The sequence below is a fragment of the Physeter macrocephalus genome, chromosome 16 (assembly GCF_002837175.3).
Source record: "Physeter macrocephalus isolate SW-GA chromosome 16, ASM283717v5, whole genome shotgun sequence".
NCBI lineage: Eukaryota > Metazoa > Chordata > Mammalia > Artiodactyla > Physeteridae > Physeter > Physeter macrocephalus.
Window position 1 is genome coordinate 64543940 of NC_041229.1, and position 16871 is coordinate 64560810.

At 36.8% G+C, this 16871-nt stretch overlaps 1 protein-coding gene and 1 pseudogene across 4 annotated transcripts in view; one reads left to right on the forward strand and one right to left on the reverse strand.

Moving 5' to 3' along the window:
- SBF2 (SET binding factor 2) overlaps nt 1–16871 on the reverse strand; it is a 519569-nt gene that overhangs the window by 206829 nt on the left and 295869 nt on the right. For all 4 annotated transcript variants that reach the window (XM_024119088.3, XM_028501227.2, XM_024119087.3 and 1 more), the window contains 5 exons: nt 14724–14837; nt 11577–11654; nt 10341–10454; nt 9679–9807; nt 6299–6397 (listed from right to left, as the gene is read on the reverse strand). In XM_024119088.3, the coding sequence (XP_023974856.1) occupies nt 6299–6397; nt 9679–9807; nt 10341–10454; nt 11577–11654; nt 14724–14837 (534 nt within the window). The remainder of the gene's footprint in view (nt 1–6298; nt 6398–9678; nt 9808–10340; nt 10455–11576; nt 11655–14723; nt 14838–16871) is intronic.
- On the forward strand, nt 14875–16855 carry LOC102996527 (solute carrier family 35 member E1-like; annotated as a pseudogene).

Here is a 16871-nt window from a genome sequence, read left to right on the forward strand (position 1 = left end):
TCAATGAGGGTTTAAATAAAAATCACTTATTAAAGAAAAGATATAGTTATTTGTCACTAATAGTATTTTCTTTCTCATAAGCAATTTGAAATATTGTAAACCAAATCCATACACAATTCAGAATAATAAGCATTCTAAAAAATGATTTTAAAACAAAGTTCAAAGCTGAGGCTATCCTTTAGCTGTACAGATAATCTTCATAAAAATTCAGATTATGGGCTAAAGTTACTAAATGATAATATATTCAACTGTGCTTAGAAAATTCAAAAAAGGCTCAGGCTCCAAGATCTAGTACTATTTGGTTTTCTGGCGGCCGTATCTGTACGCTGCTGCCCTCTAGCGGGCAGTATGGTAAATATAAAGGACCACACTCACCACCTCACACCCACCTTAGTCACATAATGACTTTTGAGAAGATAGCAGAAATGAGAGACATTTTAAGGCTCGTTGAACTCTGCATGTTCTTGGAAACATGCTATTATTTGTAACTCCAAATGCGTTTAGATCAGTCCCTTGAAGATTACTGAGCTCATTAAAAACCGCAGCCCAATTTCATTGTTCAATCTCCGTGTTGAAATAAGGAAATGCATTATTTTCCAACAGAACAAAAAAGCAGCCAAATATTCATCTTTGATTTTAGAGAAGTGCAAATATAAAGTAACCAAGGATTTAGACAACTACATACTTACGGTGAACATAATTCTGTCCAAAGCAACAAGAAAGCTGGCAAAATGTACTATCATTTAGAGGGAATTTTAGAGTTGGATAATGATTTTCAAGAAGTGGGCTCTGTAATCCTGCTTTTAGAGTGCACTATAGCAATGGGAGGTATAATGATTTTCTCAGACTTGAAAAAAATGACACACACACCATCTGGTCTGGAAACAGGGATTTTTCTTTTCTCTCTCTCTTTTTTTTTTTGGCAAGCTAAATGAGAATATGCCTAAGGCTTACAAAAAACAAGGCTGAGAAAGCACTTCAAATAAAAGCAAAGCAAAGCAAGACAAAACAAAACAAAAAGCCCCAAACCCTACTGGAAATTCAAAGTAGGCACACTGGGAAAAAAAATTTCTTCCAACACATTGGTCTCAGCAATGAATGACAAATCAATGTGACCTTGTCAGGGTTTACCAAGTTTCCCATATTAATTTAGGTATTTAATAATTATTTAATGTGCACCAATCATACCTAGACCTGTGTTACACAAATTCTTAAAAATCCTTTTAAATACAGCTGAAACCAATACTATCAATTGGACTAAATCATTAAACACTGAAAAAATGTAACTGGACTTTTTAGAGTTGCCTGGCTGTGAACACAACATTTGATGGAATGAAACACTCTCAATTTTCCATCCTCACAGGCCTTTCAATGATCACCTAATAGAATTAATGTCTCATCCTTAATACAAAGAAATTTGGTGTATGACTTCAATATGTAATGTGCTGGTTGTCCTAATTCAGGGTTTCTTAACCTTGACACTATTGACATTTTGGGCTAGATAATTCTTTGTTTGGTGGTGGGGGGCAGGGAAAAGTGGGTGTCTTGTATACTGTAAGATGTTTAGAAGCATCCCTGGCCTCTACTTACTAGATGCTACTAGTATACCCCTTTCTAGTTGAGACAGCCAAAAAATGCTCCAGACGCTGACAAATTTCTGGGGGTACAGAGTTTGCCCCTGTTAGAACAACTGCTCTAATTCATGACTCTAGATGGAGGCTTCATGGTCTAAGACAAGTTTTTTTACAAGTACCAAGAAACTAGCTAGGAGACCTAATACTCTCACTCACCCGCTGGCATGCAAATTAAAGCCATAAAAGGATAAAACCACACACCTATTAAAATGGCTAAAAACAAAGCAAAACAAAAAAACAACTCGGGATACCAAGTGTTGGTGAAGACACAAAGCAAACAGAACACTCATATATTGCTGGCGGGAATGCAAAAATGGTATAGACTTAAGAAAACAGTCTGGCAGTTTCTTACAGAGTTAACATTTTGTTACCATTTTTCCAGCATCCTACTCCTAAATATTAACTCAGGAGAAATAAATATTCATGTTCACACAAAAACCTGTGCAAATGTTTAGGGTGGTTTTACTCATAGTTGCCAATACTATCCTTCATTTGCTCAACAGATAAATAAAACTCTGGTATAACCATACAATGGAGTATTGCTCAACAATAAACAGGAATGACATACATGCTGTGGCATGGGTGAGTCTGAAATTCATTATGCTAAGAGAAAGAAACCAGACTCGAAAAACTATGTCATGACATTATGGAAAAAGCAAAAACTAGAGACAGAATACAGATCAGTTGCCAAGAGTCTGAAGTGGCAGGGCGATGTGACTCTAAGGGAGCATTAAGAAGAAACCCGGGGCGACAGAAATGCTCTACGCCCTTAGTGTGGTGGCGGTGGCCGCAAAACTCATTCATTTGCCAACACCCATCAAACCGCACGTTAAGAAGGGTAAATCTTACTACCTGTAGATTACACCATGGTAAACCCAACTGAAAATAGACAAGCAAACCAGACAGGGTGGAGGAAGGAATCTGATTTTTACGCTTTGGGGTGGGGGCCTCATTTCATCCTAACAATCTAAGTAAGTTGTTTATGTTTTGACTTTTTAAGATGAAAGATGACAGCAATATTTTACTTCCTTCCTATAACAACAGCAACAAACCCCTTTATTCACAGTTGGCAAAGAGTACAAATATCAACAGTGTAGACTGAATGTGCCTGGGAGTGAAATTAACTTTCTGCAGAAATGTAAAGGGAACAGATCTTATGTGATTTAGAATGGCTCCTCCTGCCTCTGGGCTTTGTTCTCTCATTAGTTTTCAGACTTATTTGTTTCAACACGGGGCAATGAAATACTTATTAGGCACAAATAGAAATCTCATATTATTTTATAAGAAAGTCCAAGTCCTCTCATTTTTCCTTTAATTTTTAAGAAAACAAATTACACAGTCTAGCAAATGTTTATGTACTACCACAGATGAAGAACAAATTAGAAAAACTGCACTATGTAAAACAGTAAAACACATGTCCAGTTGATTTCTTGTTGCCTTGGAACAGATGTTTATAAAGCTCTTGATCTGACCTATCTTAATATTCTCATTTTGCATTCAGCTAGTTGTCTTTTATAAGTGTATACCAAGAATCATAGAGAAAGAGCAGGTGAGTAGCTAAATGTGCTGTCACGTAGACATCAAGAATTCTGATAGCCAAAGTAGGCAGACACAGTATTATCAAGCCGGCATGGAAAGAAAAGCTGTACCAATGTATGGCCAATAAAACTCTTCATGGTATAACTTTGCCAACACTTACACATTTGTCTCTAATGGATTTATTCCTTTCCTTTGTCTTCATTCCACCTTCCCTTTCCCTTCTCCACCAAACTCACCAAACACTTTTCTTAATTATTTAGGAAGCTTCAGAAAGTTAAAAGAGCAGCTAAACCCGGTTGCAATTCATCCTACTCACGTCTACTCACATTCCTACAATTCATCCCTACTCACTGAAAAGCACTATAAGGGAATGATGATAAGAAACTGGACAGTTAACGTTTGTTTCTGAGGTACTTCAAAGGGAAGTGAAAGAGAGAGGCTAGATACACATACCAGACTTCAGTGCAATAAAGTATTTACAAACATCTGAATGGAATCACCAGGTCTCAATTCTAACCCAATAATAAAGAAACAGTCAAATTATATGGTTGGTTTTTGCTTACCAAAAGGGAATTTTAGAAATGTGATAAAAAAAAAAGACTAGTTAAAAATAGAACCATCTGGATTATTTTCCTTGCATTGAGACCATCCTTCCTCCCTCCCCTCAACTTCCTACACAACCCAAGAAAGTAACTTTACCATCATGTCTGTTTTTAACTTTGTATTTACTTCAGAAAAAACTTTCTATTTACTTCAGAAAAAAACTTTATATTTACTTTAGGACCATCATGGATTTAGAATCACAGAACTGGAAGGAATCTCATAAAGTCTGATGATAATCCATTGGAATATTCTCAAATACTCATTCATCATGTATGTGTATCCCCTTCTCAAGGATATTAGTGGAATCATGTACCTAGAAAATGCCTGGAACTAGTAGGTACCTAATATACATACTGAATGAACAGATTTGATTAAATTAAATGGAACAGAATTAGACTGTGGAGGGGAAAAAGCCCAGCAAGGGCTAAAGAAATGCAGAGTACATTTGAAGGGAGATTTCCATATCTTACCTAGTAATACATCCCTCACGATGATCACTTTAAAAGTGCTATTCTATAGGATGGGGGCTGTTTGTGTTTTACAATCACCCTTAAGAACATATAATTACTATTTATTTTATTGCAGTTTTCAGTTTTGTTTTGGCTTAGCGTAAGCTACGTATCGTAAAATTTAAGTTACAGATTAAATTTAAGCTATCATTATATTTCAGTTACTTTGTTTTTGCATCAAAATGGCTTGGCACACTCCCTTACATACACTGCAAATTCTGTCCTGTGATAGAGACAAACCTGGGTCACAACCCCAGCTCTGGTCACTTACTGGCTATAAAATTTTGCAGTTCTGGAATAGTCTTGTAAAAATGCAAGAAATAGATATTCAGTTATTAAAGGGATCAGTCCCAGAGACTCAAACACTGATTCCCATTTGATGTTTTGCTATTCTTTGAAATCCATAAATAAATCACTCCTAGTAGGCAAGGAAAAAACCTTTCTAATCTTCAATTTCCTCACATATCAACACCTGCCCTATCTACCTCACAGGGCCATTTTCAAGTCAAATGAGAAAATACATTAAAGAGCTTTATAAAGAAAAAAGTATAAAGTCAGCCTTTGGAAGTACCACTATTTTTCCAATTGGAGATGAGCCAGCCTAATGGAGTGAAAGAAGATAGTCTTAGGATCTGGATAAAGGAAAATTCCTGAATTTAAAATCTGGATTCAATTACTTAATAACCATATGATCCTGAGCCAATTATTCCCAGTAAAATGGGGATAATGACACCTATTTTACCTTGTTATAAGGATTAGAGATGATGTATGTAAAGTGCTTAATTCCATGCCTGGCACGTTGTGCTAAACACTCAATATTTATTATTATTACAATAGGTCAACAGAATTTTCTCATGTGATCACGCTACACATTAGCTCTATACAGCCATCATATTGACAATAAATGGCAAAGACCAGCACAGAACACAAGTTTTCCTTCTGACAGAATTCTTTTTAAGTTTCAGCATACTAATCAAGAAACAGATTTATTATATTGGACACAGTTATAAATGTGGAATTTAGGATATCAGTCCAAGGGATAAATTTTAAAATAACTTCAGGAATAAAATTCATAAATAACTGAATAATATGAAACAAAGAAACACAGTTTAGTATTCATGTTTTTATCCAATTGGTTCTCAGATTTCGAATGGATGTGACAAAGCACTGACTAATGATCCAACGTCCAAAAAGGTCCACCTATTCAAATAATGAAGTTATACAATACCAGGATACCGACCCCAAATCTTTCTTAACTGTATTTCCTCTAAAATGCATCTTCCCTCAACTTTCCCCTGGAAAACCATACTTCCCACTTACTTCCCTTTACTTAGTAAAAAGATTCAACTCTGAAAAGCTTCACACGCAGGAGAAATCATTAGCCACAATCCACTTTTCTGCGTGCATCTTAGGTTTTCTTCTTTCCTGGTATCCAAATGCACACTTTACCACCTTCCAGTCTTTTTAAGTTATTGTATTTCTCCTCTCAGGGAATATTTTCACCCTTGAGTTTCTGTAGTCACCTGACAGTTTTCTTTCTTTCTTTCTTTCAGCTTTTCACTCCCTATATGTTCAAAACAATACAACTCAAAAGTTTTTCCTGATACAGTGGACAATCACTGTACCAAGCTAAAGCAGAGTAAATTGATCAATTCTGTCTGACGCAGTTCTGGTTTCCAATGAGTCTAATCTTTACATCTCAAAAATGTTCAATACGCTCTTAAGAAGACAGAGACCTAAATGAAAATCACAATGAAGGCAAATGACAAACTGGAAAATTGTGACTAATATGTTTTCGTAATACAGCAACTGACAGGAAAATCACTTTGAGAAGTGAGGTCTATTTGGATGCACAGCACCAACTGTAATATCTTGTAACTCATAGTCCCAAAGGTTTTAAATCAGAACAAAAGAGATAATCACTAGGAATACAAAGCTTTTTAATTTTTTAAACAAAATATTTTATTAATACTTTTAAAATTAATGACTGTCTAAATAAATATACTTACTTACATTTTTGAATAGCTGCTCAGCAAGTTCTCTGACATGCTTTATCATCTTCAGTGGGTTATTTTCTTCAATTTTAATTCGCTCTACTTCAAAAGCTACCAACTTCGAAAAAGAATCAAATGGTAAAACATCAACTCCCAAATATGCTGAATATAGAAAACCGTGTGAAAATTTCACACAATTTGCAAACTAAAAAGCATCCAAAATGTATACTATTATTAAAACAAAGTATTTTAGATTTTTACTGGGTTTTGCCTCTATTCTACAGTTCCAGAGTCAATCAAGCCCTTGCATGTTCTGGTGGTCTCTCTCTGATGATTTAGGGTCCTGTTTCTTCTTGGAAAAAGTCATTTCTGGAACTCAGATTCTTCTCTCATTCTCCAGGCCTCACTCAGAGAATTCTCTCAGAGAATTTCAGATGGTCAGAAAGTCTTCAAACATTTCCCTAACTCACAAAATATGAACCAAATGTTCAAGTTGGGTCACTCTAGTCCTAGCATGCTAACAGCATGATTTGAAACAAGTCACTAAAACTCCTGAGCTTCAGTTTCTTCATCTCTAAAATAAGATGGAAGAACAAGATGACCTTTAGGTTCCTTCTGGTTCTCAAATTATATAAACTCTGATCCATTTCCTAACCAACTAACTTACTGGGAGAACTGTGCTAGTGTGTACACTTGGAGTACAGCAAAGAGTACTGACAGGAAAAAATGAGGTATAGGGAGGAGGTAAACAGATTGGTTTTTTTTAAAGGGTATAATGTAGGAATTTTCATGCAAGGAACTAATAGATTCACTAGAGCAGACAGACATACAAAACTATGACTCCACCTCTTCTAGGCCAGGATTCAGAAGGATTGCCAAAGAAAGTCAAACGTTTCTTTCCTTCTAGCAGGTTTATTTGATGAGAGTGTGGGGATAAGACAACACACAGCACAAGCTGTCACTCCAAGCTCCATAAGCCTTGTGTGTGGTAGGCTGCCCCTGGCTAAATGAAAACAAGGATCCCTTTCCCAGGAGCAAGTGCGATTTTCCTAAAAGCACATTCCCCTGCAAACCAGTTAAATGGCCAAAGAGGGTAGAAGAAGAAATTACTTAGGTCTGGTGTTCCATTTTCTTTAAGCCCTTGACTGAAGTAAACATACAAATAACTAGTTTTCAAGTAACAACATCAATAAGGCATCAAAAATCATCACTGTAGACAGAACACAGAACTGGATGAACACTAAGGGGAGACCCAATAGGAATCTCACACAGAGTCCTTGCCTTATCATTGTTTCCAAACTGAAGAATCAATCCATCTATCTATCTATCTATCTATCTATCTATCTATCCCTTATGTGTATAAATGAACATAATAAAAGACAAGTTGCCGTATAAAGTTACAGACATAAAATAAAGGCTAATGCAGACTAGTGGCTCTCAGAGTCTTCTACTCTGGAAAAGTCTGGAGGAGGTGGTGAGATATGAGGAGAGTATGGAAAATGGACTGAAAAGGAGAAAGAGAGCACTTCAGACAAGGGAAGCACTTACAAATACAGTCAGAGGCTGTGGCAAGTCGGCAAGCAAGTTTTCTGGAAGTAATCAATCTGGGTTATTAGTTGTGATGAAGATGCCAGAGAGAGCTACTAAAGGAATTTGGATAGAAAGCAAAGGGTACATAAACCAATGTTACTATTTAGAATGCTTCAGAGACTAATAAAGCATAGGTGCTAGAAAGGACCCTGGGGAGCACCTAATTCATCCACATAAAACATTATGTATCAATTACTTAGTTCAAGATCTAAAGGCTGGTATATGTTAGTATTAGATAATCAATGATCAATCATATTAGAGAATCAGAGATCAACAGTGATCAGAAAAAACTGTCCACCTCAGGGCAATCTCTCCTAGATCTTCACATGCTTTGTGCTATTATTAAGTAAAGCATTTGGTGCAGATCTCCATACTCAGAACTAAAACATGTGCCTTTTCTTTCATTCTTACCTTACTTAACTATCTTTACAGAGAATAAAAGACCCTTCTCTGAACCAAGCATCTTTAAAACCTTGATTCCTAACTTCTCTATATAAAATAAAACCACCAGCAGCATAATATGATCACTATTACTATTCCTCACTACCTTGGGTGCCAGGAGTGTTTTTCTTTTATAGACTTCTAAGAACTTTTACATTTATTGGTTCCAATATAATGTTCTTCCAGAAATTGAAATGGGAGTAAGAGTCATTGTTCTATCCACCAGAATGGGCTGCTATGAACATAGTTAAATGATAAATGGAAAGATGAATTACAATAAGAAAAATCACAACTAGCAAAAAATAGGATCCTTATTTTGAGTTGCATCTGCCCTAACTTTTCCTTTATATGGCCAATTCCTTGAAGATAGAGACTAAATCTGTCTTAAATATACTTAGTATCTCCTAAGGGAGCTAGACAAATGCTGATTATGGATTAGTAAGAATGGCTTAGCTAAACGCAAAGAAGGTGCTAATTCTTACTTGAAATCTGCTATATTTTCCAAGGATTAGTACTTAAGAAAACACCCTTATTTGTGGTTCTATCTTTTACCAAGGAACTGAAATTGTGTCTTCCCTACTTTATTTTCCAAGCTTTGATTAAAATAACGATAACAGTTAAAAAAAAAAAAAAAAGAACAGCTTAGCTAAACTATGGCTCTAGGACACTGATAGATTAAATGTAACTGCAGTCTGAAATAAAATATTTATACATTGAACTTGGATCTTTCTCTCTATAAAACTGATAAGTTCTATCTATATAGTCACTGTCAATTTTTCAAAAAGATTTTATTTTATTTTTTTTGCGGTACGCGGGCCTCTCACTGTTGTGGCCTCTCCCGTTGCGGAGCACAGACTCCGGACGCGCAGGCTCAGCGGCCATGGCTCACGCGCCTAGCTGCTCCGCGGCATGTGGGATCTTCCCGGACCGGGGCATGAACCCATGTCCCCTGCATCGGCAGGCGGACTCTCACCCACTGTGCCACCAGGGAAGCCCCAAAAAGATTTTAATCAAATATTTAAAATTCAGTTGTTCAAGGGAATTCCCTGGTGGTCCAGTGGTTAGGACTCCATGCTTCCACTGCTGGGGATACAGGTTCCATCCCTGGTCAGAGAACTAAGATCCTGCAAGCTGCACAGAGGGGCCAAAAAAAAATTCAGCTGTTCAAGATTTTTATGTATTTCTGAGACATCCAATAATTATATTTTTTTCTAATTTTTCTAATTCACATTATAAACATCAAGATCTGATATGCATAATAATAAATATTTTTGATTTTGATTAAATGTTTAAAACACTACTTCTCTACTTTTATCTACTAGTCTAATTTTGTGTGTAAATAATGCATTCATTTGATAAGAACTATACCTCATCAAAAAGATCACAGGATCTATAGGGAGGACCTCTTTCTGAAACAAAACCTGCAAATGCCATTCCATTGAGAACTTTTGTGAGGAAATCATTCTCAACCAAACCACGCTGTCCCAAGAAAGCTGTCTGTAAAGAAAGAAAATGTGAAATGAATAAGTTATCACTTAGTAATGGATGAATGATCAAAACAGAAATATAATAGAAAGATCAAAGCCTGAATAAATGTCTTCATGCATAAATGTGTTGTTAAAAAATACATTCCTCTCTAAAAGGGTTTTGATACCTGAAATACTACATGTATTGAAAAGAATAAAAATGAATCTGTCTGTAAAGCAGGAGGGGAAATCAGAAATAACCTCAATTTTAAAAGAAAAATCAATTTAAAGTTACCATACTATAAAGGAAAATATGTCAGCTCCACAGTACTATTAAAGATTATCACACACCTGGCACTAATACGACACTGTAAATTAACTACATTCCAATAAAAATAAATAAAAAAAGAAAAAAATTATCACCTAACCACAAAAAGCAGAGATTTTAAATAATCACACTTGATAAATTAAGATCAAAATACATGGCTAGAAAAAGACAACCAAGTTGTTTTATTAAATTGGAGTCTACATTTTGGATACATACAATATGGTATTACATCTTACCTTGTGAAAATGTATTACTGGTTCTGCATGAATTCTTATGAGTTGTAAGCATGATCTATATCCTTGGAAAAGCTGTGCAAATAATCTAAGAAAAACTGCACGCACTTCTTTATCCTGAAAATATAAGAAGAAATATGTTAGATAATTAAATTTCTTAAAAAAACAAACGAAAAATCACAAAGTCAAAAAGTTGGAAAGAACCTGAGAGATTATTTAATAAATCTGTCTGTGCTTCCTACACAGAAGTCTCATTTGTGGCAGCATTAAGTGATGGGCATCTAGTCTGTCCCATTGTTGGAGAGTAGAGGCCGTTAAATAGTTCTTTTAAAAGCTGAACCAAACAAAACTTGCCTCTAGTATATCCAATTTTCCTCTCAGAAAAAAACATAAATCACAGGGTCTCCCCTTTCACCATGTTAGAGAAGGGCATATTTCCCAAGTCATTTGATTTTTATATCCATCAAATGAATTACAGTCACAAATACAAAAGAAAACACTCAAGACTGTATTTTAAAGGCTTATGAAACTGTTCCAAAGTTTATCCAATTTCTAAAAATCTATTCTTATATTAATAAGGTATGACAAAAATCTGTTTTGATAATTCAGATTTTTTTAAAATCATAGTTTTAGAACTCTAAGGAAACACAGATTTATTCAGTCCTCTTATTTAATTGACGAAGAAACAGTTAAAAATGCTTCATAATTTGTCAAAGGTGTGCAGCTCTATAATGTTCCTTACTTACCACAAAGCTCATCTCTAAGAAATGCATTGATCAAAATAAAAAAAGGGTCTCTGTTATATATTCACTCTTTTATGGCTTCCATTTGGAGATACATTCATCCACTCACTCCTTAAACTTAATTCTCTCCTGTAACCAACAATCTCTGTTTCCATTTTTTGTAAGCTTCCCTTTTATATCCTTGCCTGACCCTTTTGATTTGATGCTTGGCACAGTTTTTCAGGCTCTAACCTAGGTTCTGATTTTTTGTCCCATACTTACTCATGCCTCCTCAGAGCAACAGTCTTAGCTTACTCCCCTCCTAGTCAGTGTACCGCCTCAGGCTTCCCCTTGAGCAGGTCACAAGGTCAGTCAGTGACAATTCTCCTAATTTCTAATTTGGCACACCTTTACTAGGCTGTCCATCTAACTCTCATTATACTCAGCTTCTTTGAAAAACATACAAAGAAAGGCAACTCTTTTAAAAAACATCAAATTTAAATATTAAACTTCTTACCAGCATTTTTGAATGGGATAAAGCCGTTCGTGGAGGGGGAAAAGCATGATCTGCTACTTCCAAATCTGGGTGTAGAATCTAAAGCAAAGAAGCTTTGTTACGTAAAAGATCGTAATATCAATAAAATCTATTATTTGATCTACCTGGGGCATTAAGATGAAAAAGTGTCAGTACATGAATTACAATACATTCCCTCCATGAAATACAATGAGTTAGCTGAGGCAGCTCTGTATGTACTATGTGAAAAGCAAGAAAAAATATTTAATTAAAAAACATGTTCTAGGGACTTCCCTGGTGGTCCAGTGGTTAAGAATCCGCATGTCAATGCAGGGGACACAGATTTGAGCCCTGATCCGGGAAGATCCCACATGCTGCGGAGCAACTAAGCCCATGTGCCACAACTACTGAGCCTGCACTCTAGAGCCTGTGAGCCACAACTACTGAGCCTGCGCGCCACAACTACTGAAGGCTGCGCGCCTAGAGCCTGTGCTCCACAACAAGGGAAGCCACTGCAATGAGAAGCCTGCACACCACAACAAAGAGTAGCCCCCGCTTGCTGCAACTAGAGAAAGCCAGCATGCAGCAACGAAGACCCAACGCAACCAAAAATAAATAAATAAATAACAAATTAATTATTTAAAAAACCCCACGTTCTAGAAAAACACACATAGTGTGTTTTCATTTATTTGAATATAAAACAAAATAAATCCTAAATCTATATATGTACATGCACTGATATATATATAAATGAAAATGTAAAGTTCTGAAATACACACTAAACTGTAAAACAGTAGTCACTTCTGGGAACAGAATGGTCTAGGGCAGAGTTATTTGTCTATACAGTTGAAAATCTTAAGCATTTGTTTTTATGTTTCTTAGTGTAATTAAAAATTAATTAGTTAATTAATTAAAATACTGAGGAGAAAGGAAATAAATTTATGAACCTCACAGTCCAGAGGGGTAACAGTATAACACAATGTGACAAGTATTATAAATATATAAAATAGTAATATATAAATATTAAGTATAATTAATTCAACCTAGGGAAAGTTAAAAAATAAGGTAACTAACATTTGTGTTAGGCTTTGAAGGAAAGCAGGTTGGGGAGCAGGTGGGAAAGAAAGGTCCATGCAGGACTTAAAAAAAAAAAAACTTTGTATCATTATGTAGCAAATTTTTGTCTTTGCAGAATCATTTTCAAATACTCAGCGTTTCGTAATATACTTACAATAGACCAAAAGACTCAAAACAACACTTATACACGACACCAAAATATCGATAATATTTACAATCCAATCACCAAATATTACTACAGTATAATAACATCTTCATGTCTATAAAATTATCCATGATTATTATACAGTTGGAGTACTGTGTAACCATTTGATTACAATTATTTACTGACCAAATGAAGCTCATATACTTGTGTGTCAAATCTCCCACACAGTCCATCAAATGTGATTTCTTTATGGTCCTATTTTGCCAGCATACTATGCTCTCATGTACACTGTAGTACATAATCCACCACAGTGCTTGAACACTACATAAATAGGCATACTCAGTTTTATCAGAAATGAATTTTACTCACTGATTAAACTTGGTGGCACAGGTGTTGTAGGTTAAGGTTTACCAGTGTGCAGCAGAACCTCTACTAAGAACCACTGATTTAAGAACTAAAATCTTAATCTTTGTTAATTTTGGTACCTAATTCCTGAATAATTAAAAATATCATTAAGTAATCATACATAAGATTTTAAAACATATTTAATATTTCTAGAAACATAAAACTTTTTTCAATCACTCAAATACTACCTTCTCAGCTTTTGCTACATCCATATACAACTGATGCAGTTATTTAGCTAATATTTTTCTTTAAAATGTCTTTAAATTACCTTATCTCTTTAAATCTAGTATTTTCTTAGATGATACCATCTGTGAAGTCACAGGTGTTGTATGCTATTTTTAATAAACATTATAATACATAATTATTAAAATAAAAAATGTTGCCACATACTACCCCAAATCATCTCGATACTTCACTCTGGGAAACAGTCATTTGTCATCCTTTGTATGAAACATTCATCCTATTGATAAAGACTAGGAAACAGAGGCCTAGAGATGTAATGTGATTTGCTCAAAATATCAAGTGGCAGGATGTAGACTGGAATTTAGTTCTCCTAACTCCTAAACTAGTTTCTTTTTACTCTATCACACCTTGTATCCCAGATTACAAATTATATTAGGAAAAGTCAGTCTTCTCTAAATGTTCCCATTCCATAGATACCACTATAACAACATAAGGACTAACACAAATTTGGAAATTTCTGAGAATAAATCCCTCCTGGTAATCCTAGACTTCTGAGTTCCTAAGTTCCTGTTTAAGGGGGGAAAAAAAAAAGATTTTAAACAGCTCAGACTGGAATACTATTCAAGAAGAATATGAAGGTCTTAGTTCTAGTAATGGCTTGAAAGGGAAAGCAAAATTTCTAAGTTTCAAATTTCTGATGATGAATAAATGGGCACCTAAAATGTTGTCAGTAAAATAAAATACTGTACTTTTAAAAATAAACAAAGGTTGACAAAAAAATTAAATTTGTTTCAATGAGAAACACCCAAGTCACAATATTTCTTAAAACTTCATTGCACAGAATGCTGGACATTTAATTTATCACTAGGTTACATCTTTTTTGTAGTAACTTGGAAACAATGACCAGTTGTTATCACACTGTTTTGCAAGAAGCACACCTACCCAAGAGAAATGAGATGTCAATAAGGAAGGTAAAGGAAAAGAAACAGGTGCTAGCTACTAATGAGGGATGTTAGGAGATTCAGGGATTTCGAGGCATAGTCTGGTCTTGTTTTCACAGGTGTGTTTCCAATACCTAGCACAGTATTCAGTATATAGTAACTACTAAATAAGTATGTTGAGTGAAAAAATGAATGTAGAACAAATATTCAGTTAGGATTCAAAGTATATTCTTTAGATAATATCTCATAAATAATCTTATTCTAACTACTATATGAGAATATATTCATGTTTTAAGAAGATATCTCTTTTTTAAGTAATTACACTGTCAATAAATGATATCCAATTATCTTAGTTTAGATTTAAATCGAGAGAAAATTACTATAAAAAATATATCATACCAAAGAAAGAGCTGCTTGAGTCTGATGTAGAAGTGGTTCCGGAAGGGAAGAGAGGTGAATACATTCAGGAATTTTAATAGTGCCTCCATCCAAATCAGCTATGATTACATCTAACTGAAGAAGACAAAAAAAAATTAATCTGTAATTAATAAAATGTATTTCTAGATTGACTTCCCAGCTACTGTATATTTCCCAGCTTCCTCTGAAATTAGGTATGGTGTGTGACTAAGTTTCTGCCAATGGAACATGAAAAGTGATGTGCACACTCCCAGGCACTCAAAACAGAGGGGATGTAAGGCCCTCCTGTGGTCTCTTTCCCCTTCCCTTAGCTGAAACTATGAACTGGCAGTAACCCAACCCTGAGCATTCAGAGGATGACAATGCCTGAGTGGATTCTAGTGGAGGAACAAGAAGCAAAGAAGTTTGGACCTTGAATGAGTTCATGGAGCAAACTGGTCTGACATAATGGAACACGTCTAACTACAAACTGCTGCATGAGCGCTAAATAAAATTCCATTTTGTTTTAGCCATTGTATTTTGCATGTTTTATTACAGTAGTTAAGCCATATCCTAAATAACACAGTCATCATTATAAGAGTTAACAAGCAAAGCAATTAGTATACATCAAAATGGTACTGTTTAGGTAGTTAAGAAAGAAGCTGATTTTTAGCATTTTACAAAGTCTGTTTTAAAATAACAGGTAGGGGGCGCAGGGGGACTGGGAGCCGTGGGGCGGGGGTGGCAGTGTGGTCAACAAGGTGACCCAGAGCGCCTTCCCATTCCCCGTAACCCTGTCGCTGTGCCACATCCTGGCGCTGTGCACGGGTCTCCCGCCTCTGCTCTGTGCCTGGCGCTGCTTTTCTTGTGCCCTGGGCCCCGTCTGCATCAGCAGCCCAGCTGGCTGTGGTCACCGCGCTTCTAACCGCGTTACGTGCTGCTGCTTGCCTTCGTTAAGTACTTCGTGTCAGTGTCCGCGCACGTCAGCATCTGGAAGGTGCCTGCGTCCTACGCGCACACCGTCAAGGCCACCATGCCCATCTGGGTGGTCCTCCCGTCCTGGATCATCATGGAGAAACAGAGCACCAAGGTGTACCTGTCACTCATCCCCATCATCAGTGGCGTCCTGCTGGCCACAGTCACCAAGTTGTCCTTCGACATGTGGGGGCTTGTCAGCGCCGTTGCTGCCACACTGTGCTTCTCACTTCAGAATATTTTCTCCAAAAAGGTATTACGAGAGTCAAGGATCCACCATCTCCAGCTGCTGAACATCTTGGGCTGCCATGCTGTCTTTTATAGGATCCCCACGTGGGACCTGATGGACCTCTGAGCTTTCCTGGTCAGCAGTGACCTCACCTATGTGTCCCAGTGGCCTTGGATGCTTCTGCTCCTGGCTGTCAGCAGCTTCTGTAACTTTGCCCAGAACGTCATTGCCTTCTGCATCCTCAACTTCATCAGCCCTCTGAGCTACTCGGTTGCCAATGCCACCAAGAGAATCATGGTCATCACGGTGCCCCTGATCATGCCGGTGACGTTGGTCACCAGCACCAACGTCCTGGGCACGATGACGGCCATCCTGGGGGTCCTTCTGTGCAATAAGACCAAGTAAGATACGAATCAGCAAGCCCGGAAGCCCTCCCTGTCATGATGGGGGACCTGAGCAGTAAGGAGCATCATTGGAGCCCCCTGGAGAAGCCCCACAACAGCATCCTCTTCCCCCAGCACGGGGACTAGCAGTACGGCCGCAACAACATCTTGACAGATCACTTCCAGTACAGCCGGCAGAGCTACCCAAACTCATACACATTGTACCATTATGACATGCAGAGTCTAGCGAGCAGGGCAGGATGTTCTGCCAGTCCTCCTCTCCACCCCCCAGCAGTACCAGAAACTTCTGATAACCAGTGAAAGTATAACCCAGCTGAGAGGGGATTGGTTCCACTGCTTTAATTCCACTGCTCAGGTAGGCACAGGACTGGTGCAGGAGTGGAGCAGAGTAGTGCAAGGGTTATTGAAACATCTCCAGCCACAAAGATGGACTCAGCTTTCTGGTCAGCCCCATGGCTGTGTGCAATTCTGGCAAACGTTCCCCAGTGCGAAACTACTGCAATTAGAACTGAATTCTTTTTTTTTTTTTTTTTTTTTTTTTTT